This window comes from Acanthaster planci, linkage group LG19, assembly GCF_054643075.1.
Source record: "Acanthaster planci isolate LZ-2023a linkage group LG19, COTS_SCS, whole genome shotgun sequence".
NCBI lineage: Eukaryota > Metazoa > Echinodermata > Asteroidea > Valvatida > Acanthasteridae > Acanthaster > Acanthaster planci.
Window position 1 is genome coordinate 4726618 of NC_141795.1, and position 20692 is coordinate 4747309.

The window sequence follows — 20692 nt, forward strand, 5'->3', positions numbered from 1 at the left end:
TGACACACAAAAAAACCCCATAAGGTACTGAGGGCCTTCTGGTAACACGCGTACCGCCTGCAGACATTCCAATCACAACTATATGCATGACTCTATTCAAGTTAATAAGGAAATTTTCCCTCGGGAGGAATGACATATTTTTGTAACTCTATTTTCTTTTCATTAGTTACCAACTCGAACCACCCTTGGTGGAAAGTCGATCTTGGTGGAGAGCAGTGCGTTACCAAGGTAACCATCCTGAACCGTGGTGACTGTTGCAGTAAGTATGTCAAAATACTTTGAATTTAAGAACCACGTCCTGGAACGACCATTATACCAACTGTTTATTTCATCTATTTAGCAAACAACTCGATACCAAAAAGGATATGTAATGAAATGTTTTCAGGCAAATTGTTGGCGCTCAATTCGTTTTAAAAATGGATTAGGCCTACTCTATTGCTAAACGTGATTAGTGTTTTTTTGTGCGCAGGTGACCGTCTGCAAAATGCCATTGTTCGCGCTGGGACATCCGAGACTGCCACCGCGAACCAGGCATGCGGGGCACCAATCACTGCTAGTCAAGCCCAGCCGTTGGGCGGGACCATCGAGATTAAATGTGACCGACCATTGAGGGCACGCTACGTGAGCGTCGACATTCCAGGAACCGCTACACTGCAACTCTGTGAGGTGTCAGTGGAAGTGCTGTCAAGCCCAGATTGCTAATTTATTCCTGATTGACACGGTCCCATATGACAATAATGGACTAGATGACGAATCTTCAATTTCAACATTCAAATCTTTTTGATTTCTCAATTTCTGCTTTCCTTTGCTGAGCTAGCTATATAGAGTTCATTTAAATTAAAGTAAATGATGAATCACTTTGTCGAAAAAACTCTCTTTTGCAATGATATTATTTTATGCGTGCTCACCCAAGTGGGGACAATCAACCGCGCAGGCATTATACTGAAATTTTTGTAAGCGAATTACGTCGACAAATGGGACAAGAAAATGTGAATGGTGCATCTGAAAAGAACTGAATTGTAGGAAATATTTGACCACAAGCACAGTCAATTTCAGGTAAGTATTTTTGGCGACTCGGAGTACAATCGTTAATGTATTTCCAACTACAGTCAAGAAGTTACGATATATTTGTTATTTTTTTAGTTTGTTGAGGTGTATGAGTTGGGATGTTTATTTCTTTTTGTTCTTTTCCTTCCTTTTTATTTTCATTTATTTTTTGCTTAGGCCTCCCCCCCAAAAAAAATTTGGTCTCTGGTCGGACCAAAGTTCCAGAATTGATGCGGCGATGCAGGTTTGTTTGTTTTTTTAGTTTTTTGGGGGGAGGGTAGTGTTGGGTTTTAAAGACTGGCAATTGGCGCGGAAATGAGTGATGAGGCCAGTAGTAGCACGTCGCATGTCATGCCGCCATTGTTGTTGACCAGTTGGCTGCAACTTTGTACCCATGGTCTACTGTTTGTGTTCGACATCAACATTACGCAGTCGTAACAAATCAATCACTGGGTACGAGCTGTCCACGAATTAGTCTGGTTCCTTGAACGAACGACTTATGGACTTGTGGCCGAGAATCAGTCTACTCGCGAACATTCAGGTGGTGCGGAAATAGAGGGCGCTGTTTGAAAATTTTGGGAAAAAATGGGGAAAAAATGACGCGCGTGTTCAGAATCGACGCGCGTGCTGACCAGAGACCGACTATTTTTTTTGCCTTAATTTTGAGTTTAAGGCTGTTGAAAGAAATTAAAATAGGTGGTAGTCCAATTTTCCAACAGTGAACAGTTGGTATATAATTACTTCAATATTCTTTCAAGTTTTTTTTTTAAATAATAAAGGCTTCGGTTTGCATGCAATATCTTGTGTTGTCATTTTCCTTTTCTAAATACGCATGAACGTGAGAAGAGCGGCCGCCTGCTTCATTAAACAGGCCAATTAAGTTTGAAGTAACAGGCAACTCACCGACATGTCCATATCAACAGTGAGTTTAATTGGGGGAAGCTTACGCTTGAATTCAGCTTTTCATACTTTATTGAAACTGTTAAATTAAACAAGACTTATTAGTTCGAACCAAACAGTTAACAATTGCTTAAAATCGTTTCTTTTTGGCCAAGTCGCACCCTGTCAGGTCGCCGTACAAAGCGACTTCTTTACTTCGACATGAAGTTTACCGGTACTATAGGCTTCATGGTTCTGCTGACATCGAATTGAATGATTATTTACACCTGTGTAAGCCGGACTATTAAACTGAAAATGACAAAGGGAACAGTGATGTTTTAAGTGCTCGTTGATTGTGTCCACGATGGTATCTAGCAGCTCGACCATAAGTGTCGCCGTATGGACCTGTGTGCTGACAGACACTTACTATGGACGAATCTCTGACTAGTACGACAGGCAACTGGATAAGACGTTGTATTCTCTTCAAACAGTTCCAATTTCCTGTTGCAGCAACCTTCTAGCAGCCTCCAATTCTCGGGTAACTTATGACTGGGACTTTGTTTTCACTGTGGAAAGCCGTTGAACTTTTAAGTTAGAATGACACGTTTTAGGGCATACTGTGTGTTGCGTAATTATTTAAACACCGAGTCACCGGTTCGAACCGATCAGGGAGTCACGCTTCAGTGGAACCGAACGGTTTCTGTCTTCATACAATCAGGTGAAAGGGATTAGCTTACCGGACCAAAATGACGTGTAATTTAATCGGCAGCTTTATGCAAGATATTATGGGATGCAAACGTTTTGCTTATAAAGGTCTTGCATCAGGCTACTCACCCGTTCTAGTGGCTTGCTTCGCTCGTGTTCGCAAAAGTTGAGGGTGTTTGCTCAGGTCAGGCCTATTGACTCTCTCTGACAAGTTTCCAAAGTCGAAAGAAGAATGTTGAGATCGCTAGCTGCTGTTGTCTTGGTGTTGGGACTCGTGGGCTTCCAGATGACCACCGCCTGGAATGAGGTGAGTTCAAATTGTGGCCGAGTCCAAAACGGGCTTCCAGAGCTACGGCTAGGTCTATTGTTTGCGCGTCTCCATGCATTTCTACTGGAGCGAAGACCTAAACGTAGCTCTAGACCAGGATGCCGCCTGTGTTTCTTCGCTCATTTCACAAGAGTGCGTCTCCAAGAGTTTGCAACGCGTTGACCAATCACAATGCGTGAAATCTGTCCACCCTTTCCAAACGCGCACTGGGTCGACAGATTTCGCGCACTGTGATTGGTCAACGCGTTTCAAACTCTTGGAGGCGCACTGTTATAAATCGCCCATATTCCAGAAAGTGGAAAGGTTGTAAAACTCTATTATCTACCTCAGGAAAAAAAGCGACTTTTATTGTCCCATTTTTAAAATCCAGTTTTACTGTCTTGCTAACCACACAATGCCTGAGCGGGATATTACACTTCATTATACTTTGAAGATCCCATATCTAGTGTACGAACGTTTATTTGATAGAAATTAGCTACAGTCTCATACAGTTACGTACCAAATTAAAAGTTTCAAACCAAAAACTTCAGTTTTACCGGTAGAGCAAGTAAGTGGTAAGTTCATTCAAAAGCATACATGTATATTGGAGCACAAAGTAGAATTTCAAAAAAGAACCCGTTGATTGGAATAAATTGTAGGGATATTCAAAACCAGGATGTAAAAGTGAAATCCGTCTTTCGCAGTTAAGTTCTCATAGGCACAAAATCTATTCCTATTTTACAATTGACGAGAAGGTAATAAAACCTTTGGCTCCCTTACCAACCAAGGATAAATTTTCTGAAAAGGTTGTCCGCCACTTGCTAACCAGAGAAAGATCAAGAAAATAAATCTTTCCAACTTGAAAAGGAAAAATTCGATTTCAAGGTGGTATTATGTAACTAATTGGAAATACTACAGACTAGGAAGGTCACTATTCAACTTCCAAAACGCATTCTCAATCAGATGCGACAAAAATTATCCTTGTAAAGCATGACGCTCCAATAGTAAACTGATGGTAAATTTTTAAAAGAACCAAATGAAAAAAGCTTAGCCTTGCTTTCGTGGGAATCGCAAGGATTAATACACTACTTTTACGGTCAGAAAGTTCAATGGCCTGTAAACCTCGGGTGTGGGATTCGTTTAAATTGGATTGTCACTCAGAACCTCAGAGAAAATCGCTCTACCATGTTTTGTGCATCACTTGTTCCTGATAAAAATGTTTCCCTTGGTCGGATCGCCTAAGGTTGGATTGTCGCTTATCTGACAAATCAATCAACACAGCTCAAGTCCCGTATGTCTTTCCTCGTTTCTGCCCTATGGACGAAAAATGATGTTTTCGTACAGTCCTTCCAGTCCGTACGGAGATTTGCAGGAATCTTGCTGTTCAAGTCAATCATTTTGGTGCATGTTTGTGGATAAGGTAGTGGGTGAGCTAAGTACAGAAGTGTACTATGACTTTTTTGAAGAATGGCGACGTTCGTGGCTCAAACACGTGTGGCATAATCGATGAAACATGCTTCACTTTTCTGCTAATGCATGTAGTATTGATAGAAAACAAGATGTTTTAATGTTACTAGAACTGTAGCGGTGTTATTTTTTCATACTGAGAATTGTTGACCGGTGTGTGATGCAGGCAAATCGTCTCTGCGTATGTCAGAGCTTAGCTAAAATCGGATAAAATCGATCGATTCTGTTTGATCCAACTTATCCCAGGTGTACTGTAGTACAGCAAACTGGCTGACAGGCTTTCCGGGCGACATGACCTTACCTTCATCCACCTAAGAGCTTCCTCAAAGAACTAATACTGAAAGTGTTCTTCTTTCAGTATTTAGCGGTGATCTGCATTAGGAGCTTTTCAGTGGCGTAATCTTGTGCCAGGGACAACAGCGGGATGGGGAATGGGGGATTACGTTAATAAAAAAAAAAACTTGCCCTGTCATTGACATTTGTAGCGTCCGTATTCCGTACCGGTATGACACTAAGGCCACTGATCATGATACATATGTACATCTTTTACGCATACTTACCTCCCTCAACCTTACATCAAAACAGCGTCATTGTAGCTTCCGTTTGTTTTCTTAAATATCTCCCCTTTCAGTGCTTATGATACATATCGGTTATTGGGAAGTCGGAAAAATAAACAAGAGGAAAGGGGTTAACAATCACAACATTGATAGAAAACGTCGGAATTGACCCCCTTCCATGCCAAATGATTGGGCCAGTTTGCTGCTCATGAGCTTGGTTCCGCCCCCCTCCCCCCCCCGGAAAAATAATGACGATGCGCATGTGCCACACTAGCTAGTCAGAGACCACAGTGTACTTGTAAATTAAGCGAATGATGAGCTCTATAAGGCATGTCTTCTCTTTGAACGAATTTTCAGGATGAATTGGACCTGTTGGAGCGTGTTCTAAAGGACGAGGTTGAAGAATCCAAGAAGTCAGGAGGTATGTCGATCAACATATTTGCAATGAGCCATGATCACTCGAGCAGGTAAACAAGGAAATTACAAAAGAACCTATAAAATGGTGTCTACTGATAAGCAGTTTTCAGCTTCGCTTTTCATATCCAACTATGCAATAGGGTGCACATGCATGCGTTTACATTTGATTGAAAAGGGTTACTAATGTATGCAATCTTACTGACAAGCTTAAAATGGTACATTTGAACAATAGTTTATCTGGCTAGACTGAAACCTTGTGGGTGGACAAAGCATAAAAGTGCTTACGCTCATATTAGATTCATTATTTTGTGCGGCCAAGATCTGAAAGGGGCGTTAGAGGTTTAAAGCATTTATCAAAATAGAGGTACCGGTAGTCCTGCTGTTTTTGTTGATCTCGCTACCCTTTTGCTTCGTTTGCTTTTACCTAGCCATTACCAATTTTAATTTTGTCTGTTTTGCTTCGTTAAGGCTCCACAAACCTCCCAATTGTGGACAAGATCACCTGGCAGAGTTCAACTTATGGCGCCTACTCGTCAGATAAGGCAGTTGATGGCAGCTCGTCCTCCGATTTGTACCCCTCGGAGCACTGCTCGCATACCAGTAGGTAACACTTCTGTGTGTCAGGGTTTCCCGTTTAAACACCATTTCCATCTCTACAATGTTCCATTTTGATCAGGAAAAGGCCTTGGCACGAGCAGCTCCCAGCTGAAATATTTAGTGAGACACTTTTAACTTCTTGAGCACCCGTCTGTTCTGTTTGTTTGTCCACTTAGTTGCTTGTGCCAGGGATCCGTGGTGGATGGTGGACCTTGGGGGCGAGCACTGTATCAGCAAAGTCCACATTCTGAACCGTGGTGACTGCTGCAGTAAGTCAGAAACCTAGATGATTCCTAGTACATGTATGGTGAGGCCTACTAGATATATAGTAACATATTATGTACATTAAACCGAAATGCTAGCCAAGTGTAACCTGCAGCCAATGGGTTGGGGAAAGGAGAGTCAAGGGGGTGTTTTCCGTCGTAGCAAAGGGTACCAACATCGCCAAATGATCTTTTTTGAGTAAACAGAAGTTTTGGAATTCCAGAAAACTTCTCAAACTTGGGTTATACGAAAGAGAAACATTCCAGAAAGAACAGTAAAAAGTTATGTAGCATATGTAGAAAAACTGGAGTAGTAACTCCACAACCATCCCAAATACAACTATTTCAATATCACCATGTCATCCACCGTAACCAGAGAAAAACGCCAGCAAACTAAACTACAAAAATAACTACAAACACAACGATAATTTCAACAAAACTGTCCGAATTTCCATTGGCAGGCAAGCGTTTAGAGGGTGCTGTTGTCCGTGTTGGTCCCAGCGTCACTGCCACAGAGAACTGGGCCTGTGGCTCATTTGTAACCGCTGCGCAAGCAGCACCACTGGGTGGTACCATCGAGTTCACTTGCCAGCCCGCACTGAAAGGGCGCTACGTCAGCGTTGATATCCCTGGGTCAGCCACCCTAGCACTTTGCGAGGTTACACTGGAGGAGATTCCTCTAGAACAATGTCCTGGTAAGTTATGATTAAAAACGCTCCAACGTTGATCCAAATCGTCCAAATATTAGGCAGTGACAATCGTGTTATCATTGAATTTGTTGACAGATCCCCAGCCGTTCAGCATCGTTGGCAAACCAGCAGAGCAGAGCACAACGCACAGTGCGCGTTATACAGCAGACTTGGCAGTGGACGGGAGTTCATCTGCAATCTTGTACCCCGCCAGGCACTGCTCGCACACTGGTAAGATGATATCTCCTCTAGGTGTGGAAGACTGTTTATAATGGAAATTACACTTGCATTATACGGGAACCATCGGTGATATTGTTAAATCCTGGGTTCAAGCAGCCCGTAGACTCTCCTTTAACTTTTTAGTAAGAGCTCGGTAAATGTCTAGGCCTATATCCAGTTCTATGTCGCGAAGAAATACAAGTCCCATCAAAACCATCTTTATAGGGCAATGGAGCTAAAACGGATGTGAGCCAAAATACATAAGAAAGAAAAGTGTCAAGTGTCTTCCCAAAAATGAATCAAAGTCGCATTCATGGAAGAAGAATTGGAGATGTCTTATTTAAAGCTGGACAAATACTAACCGTAAGGCAATGAAGTCTGATAACAACACATTCCAACTTTAGAGTACGTCCAAGTACAACGGCAATAGCAATCTATCAACAGAATTATTTCTCGGGAAAATTAAGTGACACATTCTACTGCATTTTTCTTCATCAGCTACTGACTCGAACCACCCTTGGTGGAAAGTCGATCTTGGTGGGGAGCAGTGCGTTACCAAGGTAACCATCTTGAACCGAGGTGACTGTTGCAGTAAGTATGTCAAAATACTTTGAATTTAGAGGGGATACTTAATTTATTTATTTTCATGCACTAGAATAAAGACCCAAAGTTGTTGTGCTACTTGTTTCTTTTTTTTTATACTAAACTACCACCCTTCCATTAAAGACTGGGAAAATGCTCTAAGAATCTCGTTAATTGACGGAGACAAATTCTTCTCCAGAACAGCCCAAAACTTCAACTGTACCAACCTGTTTTGTTTTTGCCATGTAAAATGACCTTTTTCGACAAATAGTGATACTGAAACAATTTCACAAAGTATTTACGAATGGAATATGTTCAGAGAAATGAAAACTAGCCAGTAAAACTATCAAATGTGAAGCTCAATGCGCTCTAAAATTTGATCACTCAAGCTTTTCTTACCATAGCACTACATTCTTTTTTTGTGCGCAGGTGAACGTCTGCAAAATGCCATGGTTCGTGCTGGGACATCCGAGACTGTCACCGCGAACCAGGCATGCGGGGCACCAATCACTGCCACACAAGCCGAGCCATTGGGTGGGACCATTGAGATTAAATGTGACCGACCGTTGAGGGCGCGCTACGTGAGCGTCGACATCCCGGGGACCGCTACACTGCAACTCTGTGAGGTGTCAGTGGAAGTGCTGTCAAGCCCAGATTGCTAGTTTATTCCTGATTGACACGGCTCTATGACCATACAACGGAATCAGTGATGCCTATCTTATTAATCACTAATTGTTTCGATGAAACGCTTTGTTGAAAAACTGTTATTAAGCCATGAAATTCAAAAGTTGACCCGTTTTAAATTTGCACTTTTCACATCTCCATATTCACGCAAGCTTGGCAAAGGGAAATTAGTAAGTTATGCATGTGCAACATTTAGTAAACAAAGGACATCAAGTACTTTGATTAGAAAATATGACAAATAGTCCTTATAGAAATATCCGACTAAATAGTGAACCTGACGGTAATAGTCACTTTCAGGCAAACAAGGAGAGAGACTGGGCACATAATGACACGATGGGCAAAATTCAACCGATAACCAAGACGAAGTATTCAAGTATATAAACTGGGAGATTTCTTCTGCTTTTTGCTTGTTTTGGTGGTCTCCTTCGTGTTTATAGTTGTATAAGATTTTAAGAACTCGTTAAAAAAAACTAAAAGTCGGTGGTAGTCTAATTGTCCTTATATAGTTAAAGTTGACATGAACTTCGATATTCTTTTGTTTTCGGCTCGTTAGTTCTTCTAAGTAATAAAGACTGTCGTTTTCGAGGAGTAGGTGTTGTCACTTCTTTTTTTAAATAGTTTTTTATATATATCTGATCATCCAACAGCCCACTTGGCGCAAATTACAGGATGAAAACCAAGAATGGATATTCCTGGGAAAACCCACAGAGTCAGACAGGGACTGAAAACCCAATCCACATGCTAACCTAAGTGGGATTCGAACCCGGGTCACAGAGGTGGAAGGCGAGGAAAAGGCCACTACACCAACCTGACTCCTCGGAATGAACATGACAGCTGCTGTATAGCACGCAGGTCTGGCAACTCACAAAACATGTCCATATGAACAGGGAGTTTCATTTTGAGCAATTTGAGCTCGAATTCCTCTTATAACAATTTCTTTCAAATAGTCACCTGAACAAGACATAGTGCTGCCCAAACTAAACAGTTAACGCTTGCTTATAATCGTTTCTTTTTTGGCCAAGTTGTACCCTGTCAGGTGGCCGTGAGAAAGTGACATCTTTACTTTGACATGAACTCTACAAGTACTGTCAACCTCGAGCAGAATCACCCCCATCGGCTTAAAGAGCCGCGTTGGTCAGGAGTGCTCAATCTGTTGGTAGCGATATGACCGCGACGCGTGAATTTCCTACTACTGTCTAGTCGTTCGTGAATCAGCAGAGTATAGTTCCGACAGAAGGAGCCTCCGTTTCTAAGAAATCTGGCGGATCTATCTCGACGCCCATTGGCTTTAAGATTCTGCTGACGTCGAATTGAAGATAATTATTCATAATTATAACTGTACCACCCGCACTATTACACTAAAATGGCTCATAAAATAGGTTGAAATGCGCTTCGATCATGTGCTGGTAATCAGAGCATATGAAATGCATGTCACCCCAGTCATCACCTGTTTCTTTATGGCACAATGACAAGGGAGAACCAGGCAATCCTCGGTAATAACCGTTCCTCAAGGATAAAAATACCCTGTCACATACATGTATTAAATTTTGTGTTGCGTTTATTGTGATGCCACCTTCCATTGTATGTTTTCGTTCAAAAGGCGGGTAGCGGAGATTTCATCCCTCAAAAATGATGCATTTGGTTTACCACCCTTTATGGAGTGGTTTGAGGAGAGTAATGGTATTCATCACCAGCTGTGATTTCTTTCAGAGCTTTTGGTTCATTCCACCATAGAAATTACCAAATAAAAGATTACTCTGTGAATAAACTCGTCACTTTTTGGGGGGAGGGTCTGTCAAGTTGGGAAGCAGTTTACAGCAGCCCACTATTGTTCGAAACGAATGTAGCCTACAAATTTTCTGGGGTTTTGATGTTTTCCCTTGTCTTTAATATTCCCCTGCCGTTGACCCTTACGATTCCAAGCTACAGTGTACGGCAATGTGACATAACCTGGCGCATGGAACCCTAGGATTGGGGTTTCATGAAAGAACCGGTCGCCTTAACTAAGCATGGAGAAGGCCTTCTTCTGTGCAATAATCAAAGTTGCAGAATATTTGGACTGGCGACAGTTTTGTTTGTCACATACACAATGTCATAACCCCTATCGGCTTATCAAAATTGTTATCACCGGAATATGTTATACAACAGATAATGATCGCACAAGGGATTATTGGAGAAGACATCAGCTTCACGAGGGGTGTAGGTATAGGGGTCGACGGGAACCTGAACATTGTGACAGTACACGCCTTTTCAAAGAAGTACCAGTTCGCTAAATAACCTCCCCCGGCTCGATTGCCCATGGTGATTAATCAAGATTTGGCAGTGCAGTTGATTGTTTGGACGACAGAATCCGCTTAGTGGTGGGCAAGGTCCATAATAACTTGCCGTTGACTATACAGACTTGTAGATAAAAGTGATCAGTGCTTCAAAAAACCGTATATAATAGACCCTTGCCAATCAGGCATCGCGACCGTCAATATGATCATTTTGACGGGCTTGGCGTTCGCCCTCCTCGCGCTGCCAAGCGCTCTAGGGCAGGAATCGCGCTGTACAGCCAATGCCACTGACTCCATCCACGACTTCACCCTGACGACTATCGATGGCTCCAAGCAGGTCACCCTGTCCCAGTACAAGGGGAAGATCCTGATTGTCATCAATGTGGCCAGCTTCTGAGGGTTGGTTTTCCAGTACCCCTTGCTGAATGCACTGCGCGAGGAGTACCCGGATGACCTGGAGATATTGGCGTTCCCTTGCAACCAGTTCAAGTTCCAGGAGCCGGCCTCCAACAGTGAGATTCCACCCCTGTTGGAGCATGTCCGGCCTGGTGGGGGCTACGTACCCAATTTTCCTCTGTTTGAGAAGTTGGAGGTGAACGGAGCATCGGAGCACGCGCTGTATACTCGGCTCAAGGTGAGAACAGCCTGACGAGACTGGATCATTGTGTTCATGGCTGTATAACGTGTTCTTTTCTACCTGGGGAACCTTTGCTTGATTTTCGAGATTATTTGGTCTGTGGAGTATCCAATTTACGTTGATCAGATTTTGTGAAAGAAAAGCACTTGTTATACGAATAATAGCTAGCCTTGCTGGTTTTTTTTCGTAAGAGCAAAAAGAGGAAAACGTTCTTGTTATAGTCACTTCAGAAGAATATCCTCGGTGTATCCTTTCATAAAGATCTTGTCACTGCTTTGAAAGGGCGTCTTTTCCTTGAATATGAAGTGCATGGAGACTATTTCCTGTTTGTTTGTTTCTGGCTCCTCAGAGTGTCTGTCCTCCAGTGAAGACAACCATTGGCGACCCTGCGAGTATGATCTGGTCGCCAATCCGCGTGGGCGATATTACCTGGAACTTCCAGAAGTTTCTGATCGACGCCGAGGGCGTGTCGTACAAACGCTACGACCCCGCCGTGCTTCCTGCCCAGCTGAAAGACGATATCGAGTTGCTAATCAAGATGAGGGACATGGCAACCTCGTCCCCTCAACCAGACGATAAGGCCACGGACAGTAGCAACGGGGCACCCTCCTCCAAATTTTGGTAGACAAAGAAACTTACGCCCCGTTTCGGTGATGATCTTTTAATCAATTTATTGAAGAGGAAAAAGGATACCCAACATAAGAACATCACATCTTTGAGAGAAGAAATTGGTATTTACAGGAGTGGGCTAACGTTGTACACCCACCACTCCTTTCCTGGATTTTTTTATTGTTAGTTTTTAGAATTTATTTACAAATATTATTAAAAAATACCCAGAAGTAATTGACCATGATGCTACTGAATCACAGGCGAAATAATATCCTTACTTTTCGCCATTATGATTGACTCGATGAGAAGATATTTTGCCATGTCGTGAGTGTATGTTTTTCATTCCACTCGGTGTCACATTGGAACATAGTCTGATGAACATGTTCTTTTCAGTACTAAGGATTTCGTTACTTCCACTTCATTTCTGTGCCACAGCCGATGAAGAACCGTTTATAAATGCCAAATATGGCGAGTGATCGGTTCTGACGTTCGCCTCAAGTCGCATGCTCTTGTGCATTCGGGCATACGCAGTCGGGGCAACTGTGGTCAAACAGGACTGTTGTGTTTGGAGCTAAGGAAATTTTTACTAAGGAAAACGTGTTTATCGATCATGCAATGCGAAACTTATTCTATTTAAAGCAAAAAGATACTAATAAAATCGTATGATACGTACGGAAATCCTCGTGTTTCTTTGTCTGAAGAACTTGCGGCTTTGTGCAGACTAACAGATTTGAAACAGTTGTTTGTTTCTTGTTCTATTCATCCATCAAAGTCTTCTCATTGGTTGGCCCTTCGGGATGGATGCCCCATCATATTTTTTGCAAGCCATCCTAAAACCTGCAGCAGTGTTACTAAAAAAGTGGTGAAGAAATACAATTTGATTGGAATGATTTCGATTAACTACGTGGAGCTGCAACATTCTTAGTCGGTTGGGGTCTGGTCGCCGACTGTTCATTACGGTTTTATCTTGTTGCTCACACAAAAATTAACCAATACAACGTAACATATGACATTGTGGCACAAACTAACTGTACAATCATCCAGTATGGATTACGACATAGCCACCCCAGATACATTACAGGGTTTTCATCACTCTTGTCAAAGTTTCAAGCGACTTCCTGATCAGGAAATCAATCATCTTTCCATGATTAGGTGCATGGCGGAAGGTCTAAATCTTGTGTCTAGTTTTGATTCTTGGTCTGCGCCGGTTACAGATGCTTGCGGGGGCATGCTGATCTACATGTACCTGCATATCTGAACATCCGTCAAATCATGGACTTGACAGGGTGTCTATGCTCCCGACGGTATGAACATAAATGTACCTGTACTGTATACGCTTTTATTGATAGTATAATATATTTATGCAACGCGTCCCAGATTTACCATGAGCATCTATGGCCGAGTTCGGGCGGCTTGTTCTCGTATGTTCACAAACAGCTCGATTTGTTGTTCGTGGGTCGGCCGCTCGAACGCCGGGAACAAACAACTGGTTATCGCTGGTAGTTAGTGACAAGCAACACGCAACATGGCGGCGTCCATGTAGACCTGTCATCAGCTTTTTTTTAATTTCATCTCTATTCTAAAGTGATCCAGGATAAATAAAGTTTCGCTGCACTTGTTTTGGCAGCAGTTTGGCTGTAGACGACTGTAATTAACCTAACCAAGGGGTCACATGTTACGCTGAAAATTGCTAAGACAGCATGAATTTTGTCAAAATTTAGAATACCAAGGTGAACTGATAGAGGAAACAGCAAACCCAATGCGTAAGTCTTACACAAAAGCCCAAACGATTTTTGTGGTATGTATTCGCTTTTCATAAATTCACACAGTTGAATCACGATTTATTCCGTGAGTTGACCGTTCCTTCGCCAAGGAGTCCATTTGCAAGGTGGGCCATCTGTGCAAAATATTCAGCCGACACTCAAACACTTACATGTATAATTGACATGACTTTTACACACAGTTTTCCTCTGAATAAATCACAAACCATCAAAAACCTCAAAGCTAGACAATGCTGTTTGTTGTTCAGAGAAGTTTTGAAGTTATTCGTTTGTGAAGTACGTGCATTGTGTTGATTTCTAACTGAACCAAATCATCCGTGATAGATGTGTAATCTTCATACTGTGTAAGCGGTACCTGCATTTGCTTTTTATGACCAAGGGTCTCGCATTTTACAATTGTGCACCCCAGAGCTGCCAAGGACTCAGACAAAATTGCCTGTAGAAAGATGGAACTTGGTGGTCACTGCGACACTGCCTCTGTTAAATAATGTAATATATGGAAAATCTCTAACCAATGTGTTCTCCGTGAAATTGCTGCAGCATCCGTGTTGAGGTTATTTAGCGGGTAAACATTTTAATATTATGAAGTTTGGTTTTCTTCCATCAGTTCCGACTTCGTGTTCAGCAACCTGCATTGCAGTAACCCTCAAACAGTCTCTGGTAAATATTGAGTAGCTTGTGGCTGAGGCTTCGTTTTTGCAAACGGCAACTTACAGCGAATAGCTGCATCTAAAGACAATCCGTCTGCGACAGCAGCAGTCTGTACCTGTGACATCACGTCTGATTGATAGTCAGCGGACATTCCTATTTTTTTCCAACATTACACATAACTTCCAGATAAACATCATATCAGGTACATGTATATATTCATGCGGGTAAGAGTTTTTCACAATTGAGTAGCCTTGGCCACGTGACCACAACTTTCATTTATAATTATGGAAACACGTGGTTTGCGACTGGACATCTGCTGGTAATAGTGGTGGTTGACTACGGAGTCAAGATTCGAGTTATTTCTACTATACATGTAATTCACGTCGTTGGCACTTGATAAAAGAGTGGTGTAAGTTTCAGCTGTACCGTTTTCCAGCTTGCCGGTTTTGGTTTACGGGCGCTTGTTTGGGTTGGAGACTAGGCTTAGTGGTAGTTTCAGCTCAGGTAACCGAGGGTTTATGACAACCATCATGAGCTCATTCTGTAGGTTAAATCTCATTTGTTGGTTCGGAGTTCTGGGATTGTTGTCCGGTGGACATGTCCCGCTGGTTGATTCTGCCCGAATACTGCTATCGATTCCGCTGCCCTCCACACTTAGTCACTATATGCTTTTCCGTAAAGTTATGGGGGCGCTTGTTGATCGACGACACGAGGTATCGCTCCTTGCGGCTGCTAGCAACACCTTGTTTTCACACCAGAAGGCGGAACTAGATGAAAAGTTTGAATTTGTGATCTACAAAAGCCCCTTTGATGCCTCAAAACTTGAAGACATCCGTAAGATATTCCAAGAAGAAGTGACCCGAAAGAGCGCCAGAGGTAACCGTATTGCGAAGAATTTCGTGGCACGGACTCTTGTCTCTAGTACTTCAACAACGAATCCTTGGCAGATATCAGCAGCCGAGTGCGATTCTGTCCTTGGTAATCATACATTGCTGGCCACGCTGAGAATATCTCGCTATGATCTTCTTATAGGAGACCCGTCGGCCAATCTATGTACGCCCTTGTTGGCCGAGACACTTGTCATCCCTTTCATTCAATTTTCACCCCAAGGACTCAGGACGGCGGAACATGATCTTTGGTTTGGTCAACCCATCTACCCTTCCTTCATGCCACCCCCACTGATGTCGTTCTGTGACACCATGTCTTTCTTAGAAAGATTTACGAGTGTAGTGTCTTACACAGTTACAAAGCTGATTCTGAAAAAAAATGTCCTAAGCACGTTTGAAGGAATAAAGGAAAAACGTGCCATTCAGCCAGGAAAGTCTCTAAGCAACTTACTGTCGAGACCTCAGCTTCACCTCGTCATCTCCGACATACGTGTACAAGAGTTGTCGCGCCCTCTGCCACCAAATATCATACCTGTGGGCGGAATCACCGCCGAACCAGCACAGCCTTTGGACGAGGTAAGAAGATTCATTCAAACAGAGAAACAAAGCCTCACACAAACACCCCTTTCAAAGGCAAACCACCAAAGATGGATTTGTTGACTGATAGACAGACTGACTGATAGATTTGTCTGCCAAATTCCATACTTTTTCAATGGAATAGATGAAGTCAATACGTTTCTTTGAACAATATAATACATGTACCGGCCCAAGCGACAGAATGAGGATAGGTCATTTGATTTCGAGTCTGTCACAGAAATTGTAAGTGACAGTTTGTCAAGGGTACCAATACTCAATTTCTGTTCCTAGAGTGTGGAGGACACCAAACAATGCTGACAGTTAGGCGATGTAAATGAAAAAAAAGAACAGGAAACATGACTCGCCTATAAAAAAAACTTTCAAGCAGCATGTTCTAATTTCTCCTACTTTGGAATCATTTATGCAGGCTGCCATTACAGGAAGGTACAATCAGTGATGGAATTCAAAGAACAGGCGAAAATGGCAGCGACTGGCTAACCATACTACACGCATAATTGGACAATAAGCAAATCGCATCATAAACATCATTAACCCCAAATTTTGTGAATTTCAAGTGCGTAGTTCAGATATACTGACACTTTTCTCTGAGCCCATCCAATACGTTTTGGAGGGAAAGCAAATAAACAGTCTCTCAATTTTCTTCTGAGCTTCAAACCAAATGATCGGCTCTAATCGCAGCGTCGCTATCACACGGTGTGAATGGTGTTTTGTTTGTATATATAGGCACATAGGGCAGTATGGTGTCCGGAACTGGCTTCCGTATAGGCCTACACTCTTTCCTTCAACATGCACTGCGAGAAAATACAGTTCACCTTCTGAGACCAATACGATCAACAGTCTGGTCAAGCCACTTACCTGTCCTCCATGAAATCTTGTCTTTCGTTGAAAGCTACTGTATATCCCAAGTTTTCCCACGGTGCCTTTAGTCCGATAGCACAGTTCACACAGCCTGGAGATTACATTAGCCCCACTATAAGGGGATGGATCGGGAGTGAGAGTCCGTGCCATACTAGTGGGGCTAGTCTCCATGTAACATTAGACTTGAGAGAACTCCAGGGCGCACAGGAACCTGTCGAATTTGTTCTATCTCTTTGGTTGTAAAATCCTCCAACATGACTGCACATGTACGGATATCCCATGGCAAAGCTGCGCTCCTTTGTAAGTGAAACCAAACGAAATACATCGTGCAACTGCAAGAAATGACAGGTTTACATTAAAGCAGCTTGAGGCTGCCGCGTGCCAGGGACTGACCCAAAGGTCAAATAACAAACGCCCCCTAGAGTTCATATGAAAATCGCTATTGAAGCACTCACGTCGACGCCGCAGCCGGACTTCGATCACCCTCTAGTCGCGGCCCAGCGCCTGAACATGTCAGGGACAGGGCGCTGGGAATTAAAGGGTTGATGGCCTTGCAAAGATTTTAGTGAAGGAAATACGTCACATAGGTCACAGCAAACGACGTACAGAGCATTAATTGTGGGTAAATTTCTGCCAGGCGCAAGACACACAAGCGACACTGACACAAGAACCGGTTACCAATTCGATTTTCTCTTTTTCTTCCTCATTGCTTTAATATTCGTTCATCCAAAATAGATCAAGATAACCAATGATTTGATATATTGCCCATATATACGTGATCAGCGCACACTGTGATTGTACCAAGGCCATATGTTTCAAGTTATCATATAGCCGACAAATTGCGTGTGCTAAAGCACTGCCATCGGTGATACAAAAAATTCAAATACCGCTTCGCTAACAGAAAGTGATAACCTCACGGTTGCAGGTCATGCGCAAGGTAACTAATCACAGTACAGAGCCATCAGCCCCCCCCCCGCCTGGGCGACGGGCGAACAGCCGGACCCCATCCCAAATTTTGCGGTTGCTAATATAACACAAAAAATTAAATTCGATGACTGAACTGTGGAGGTTGTACTGTGTATTTATAGCTCATCACTCTCTGCGTACACTCCTTTAAACTTATTTCACGTGTTTACGGGATCATGTCAGTTTAAAGTTTAATTCGTGAATAGAGTTTTAACCGCCAGATGATCACTGAGCATTTTCTTATCAATTTTTTTGCGATCCCTATCCAAGAAATTGGAAGAGTTTTTCGAACGCTCGGGCCCACATGGTGTGGTCGTTATTTCCATGGGAACATCGCTTAGTTTTGACGAATCCAGTGTGCAGAATATAGCTGGTGCCCTGTCACGCCTGGAGCAGCGAGTAGTTTGGAATCACCGAGGACCACGACCCAACAACATCGGCAACAATACTAGACTAGCCACCTGGTTACCCATGAACGATGTCTTGGGTATGAACTGCCTTTTGAAATATTTCTGTTCAAAAAATCAAAGCACCCTGAGAGGGTTGTGGAGACAAGCGAGTAGAAATAACGCTCAGTTTTTCCGACCAAAAAAATGAAAGGTATCATGCGAATTAAACTATTTTATAAGTAATAAAGTGCATTGCTGATTTTTGTTCCTGGGATAACCGAAGTTTCATTACATGTTGCCTATTGAAAGAGTTTTGGGGAAAAATTACTCGAATTGTGAATGGAAGAGAAGTAATCATTACTTATAAAATTAAATGCAAAACGCTCTTGTCACACGATGGATCATCTTACAGCATAGAGGCTATAGTCCAAGCACATATACGAACCGTGGATGGCTGACCCATAACACGCACGTGCGTACGTCTATGCATCGCACCTAATCAGTGGTTCGACGGTGCCCATGTGGTTTGCCTCCATGGTTCGAGGATGGTATGCCATAGCGATGGTTAATTACGCGCGTATGGCCCAGTTCTTGGACAAGGAAAGGCTATGGCGCGATAAGACTTTGCCGAAAAGCAATATATACCAAGCCAAGGCTAAACATCTTGTTTTTTTGTCTTTGCTGTCCAGGTCACCCTAAAACCAAAGTTCTTGTTAACCACGGTGGAACAAGCACCGTTCTAGAGTCGATTTACCACGGTGTTCCAATGGTTCTCATACCGCTGGCGAACGACATGTTCGACATTACAGACCGAGCCGTGTGTCGGGGCGTAGCTGTCAAGCTTAACATGCCGACACTGACTGGTAGCATCTTAGTAGACGCTATCCAGAAAGTTATCTCAGAACCAAGGTGAGTTATCCTTTTGTGCATGCTTACCTAGCAAACTGACCGACAGCAGGTTGATTGATTGTGCCACGGTTATATGTCACCTCTCGATGATCCGATCTTTTTTTAAAACTGTACATAAGCTATCCACTACATGCTGTTCATCCTCTCGCAACAACAATAATCGAATCCGAAGACCCAGGGATGAATGCAGTGAGACGTACGCACACTATCACTGGTCATTACCGCCACTAATGGGGGCCATTGCAAATCTTGCAGAGGCCCCTGCTACTAGCAGTAACCACTGTGGATGAGGAAAAATCTAGCGCAAGTCCACCATGGAAGGTGGGGGCCACTCGCCCTGGAATGTCTATACCCCATAAATACATTGTCTTGGTGGACCGTATACTCGCTCTGTGGGAGGTATTAAGATGCATATGGTACAAAGGACCATCTTTAGATTATGCCGCGCATGGTGGTCGCCCTCATCGGTAAAACAAACAATATTCTTTCTATTTCCTCCTGTACGTGACAGATACGAACAGACATCTTCCCACCTATCTTCGGTGTTCAAGGAGACGACGCCCTCACCGTTGGACACAGCAGTGTTTTGGATTGAGCACGTGATCAAACACGGCGGCGACTACCTTCGGCCAGCTTCAGACCAGTCCATGAGTCTCTATCAATGCATGTCGCTGGGAGATCTGTTAATAACCGTCATTGGATGCGTAGCTTTCGTGAAAGTTATTTTTTATTTTGCTTATTTGTGTATCATAGTATTTAATGGGTCAGCCACGATTTTCAAGAGGGTAGGCTTTAGCAGTTTCACGAAATTATAAACATTTCATATATACGGTTTAGATTTAGACTTATTCAAGAAGTTGCGAGGGCTAATCGACAGATGCAAGTGGGTTTAGTTAAAATGTAGATTGAGAGTTTGATTTCGAATTTAATTTCGATTAAGAATATTAAATACCCGGCCCCACAATTAAATTAATGAATTTTATCAAGGAAAATTAATAAACTTGAGCTGAACTTAATTGAGCACGTTGCTTCACGCCGGACCGGTGTAGCCACTTGGCTTGACGGAACTCACTTGAATTTTTTGTTTTGTAAAGAAATGAGTCGGCCTAGGCATTATTTTCTGTCCTGAATATTTATAAGGTGTCATTCGCCGCTAGGCCTTTATGTACTGTAGCTATGGGGCCGTTTTACGTATTTCTCAGTGAAATTGAATACATCATTTAACCACGCATGTACGTTCACCGGCCGAATAAGGTTGGAACTTCTAAGGCAGTTCAAATAGTACGGCGGCTGATGATGGCGCCCTAGCGTTGTTTTTAAGATCGTTGTATACAGTGGCCAATACTTGTACCGTTGTGTAGGCCTTAATAGAGTTTGTGCTGAAGAGAGATTAAAAAAAACCTGTGGGGCTGGTTTGTCTACTGATGCTTGAGAGAAAACAGAGTTATTCCAGAGTCTGACGGTTTCTGGGGGGGGGGGAGACTGAACGTGGGGGTTGGATGTATGATGATGGACTTCAAACTGTTTAAATGTTCAAGTTGTGACTTCTTTGTGACTTCCTGACCTGGTCAGCGTAGGTTTGATGTACAAGTTACAGTGTCAATGTCAATCTCCTGCTGTAGTATTTTGTAAAAGGTTGTGAGGCTCTGGCGTCTAGTCTCGAGGGAAAACATCTTGGATACACTGGATAGCACCTTCTGTTGATAATAACGAAATTAT

At 42.8% G+C, this 20692-nt stretch overlaps 4 protein-coding genes and 1 pseudogene across 6 annotated transcripts in view; 4 read left to right on the forward strand and 1 right to left on the reverse strand.

Annotated features, from left to right (window-relative positions):
- The window catches only part of LOC110973966 (uncharacterized), a 7396-nt gene extending 5552 nt beyond the window's left edge, over positions 1 to 1844 (forward strand). The window contains exons 7-8 of the mRNA XM_022225236.2: positions 167 to 259; positions 470 to 1844. Of these exons, the coding sequence (XP_022080928.2) occupies positions 167 to 259; positions 470 to 702 (326 nt within the window). The 3' untranslated portion in view covers positions 703 to 1844. The remainder of the gene's footprint in view (positions 1 to 166; positions 260 to 469) is intronic.
- LOC110974241 (E3 ubiquitin-protein ligase TRIM56-like) overlaps positions 1 to 2882 on the reverse strand; it is a 25016-nt gene extending 22134 nt beyond the window's left edge. For both annotated transcript variants that reach the window (XM_087129710.1, XM_022225742.2), the window contains exon 1: positions 2761 to 2882. The gene's annotated coding sequence lies outside the window, so the exon portion shown is untranslated. The remainder of the gene's footprint in view (positions 1 to 2760) is intronic.
- LOC110973946 (uncharacterized) lies at positions 2799 to 8648 on the forward strand. The gene is made up of 8 exons (XM_022225209.2): positions 2799 to 2938; positions 5320 to 5383; positions 5848 to 5979; positions 6153 to 6245; positions 6701 to 6934; positions 7025 to 7159; positions 7646 to 7738; positions 8159 to 8648. Exons 1-8 carry the CDS (start codon positions 2864 to 2866, stop codon positions 8389 to 8391), a joined length of 1059 nt encoding a protein of 352 aa, XP_022080901.1. The 5' UTR covers positions 2799 to 2863; the 3' UTR covers positions 8392 to 8648.
- A 2065-nt stretch (positions 8649 to 10713) lies between these two features.
- On the forward strand, positions 10714 to 12613 carry LOC110973755 (glutathione peroxidase-like; annotated as a pseudogene). The gene is made up of 2 exons (XR_015423345.1): positions 10714 to 11323; positions 11676 to 12613. The product of XR_015423345.1 is annotated as a glutathione peroxidase-like (transcript).
- Positions 12614 to 14783: 2170 nt separating this feature from the next.
- Positions 14784 to 20686, forward strand: LOC110973751 (UDP-glucuronosyltransferase 2C1-like). Its single transcript, XM_087129712.1, has 4 exons — positions 14784 to 15830; positions 17946 to 18162; positions 18754 to 18973; positions 19485 to 20686. The coding sequence occupies exons 1-4, from the start codon at positions 14886 to 14888 to the stop codon at positions 19786 to 19788; spliced, it is 1686 nt and encodes a 561-aa protein (XP_086985838.1). The 5' UTR covers positions 14784 to 14885; the 3' UTR covers positions 19789 to 20686.
- Positions 20687 to 20692: the final 6 nt, after the last annotated feature.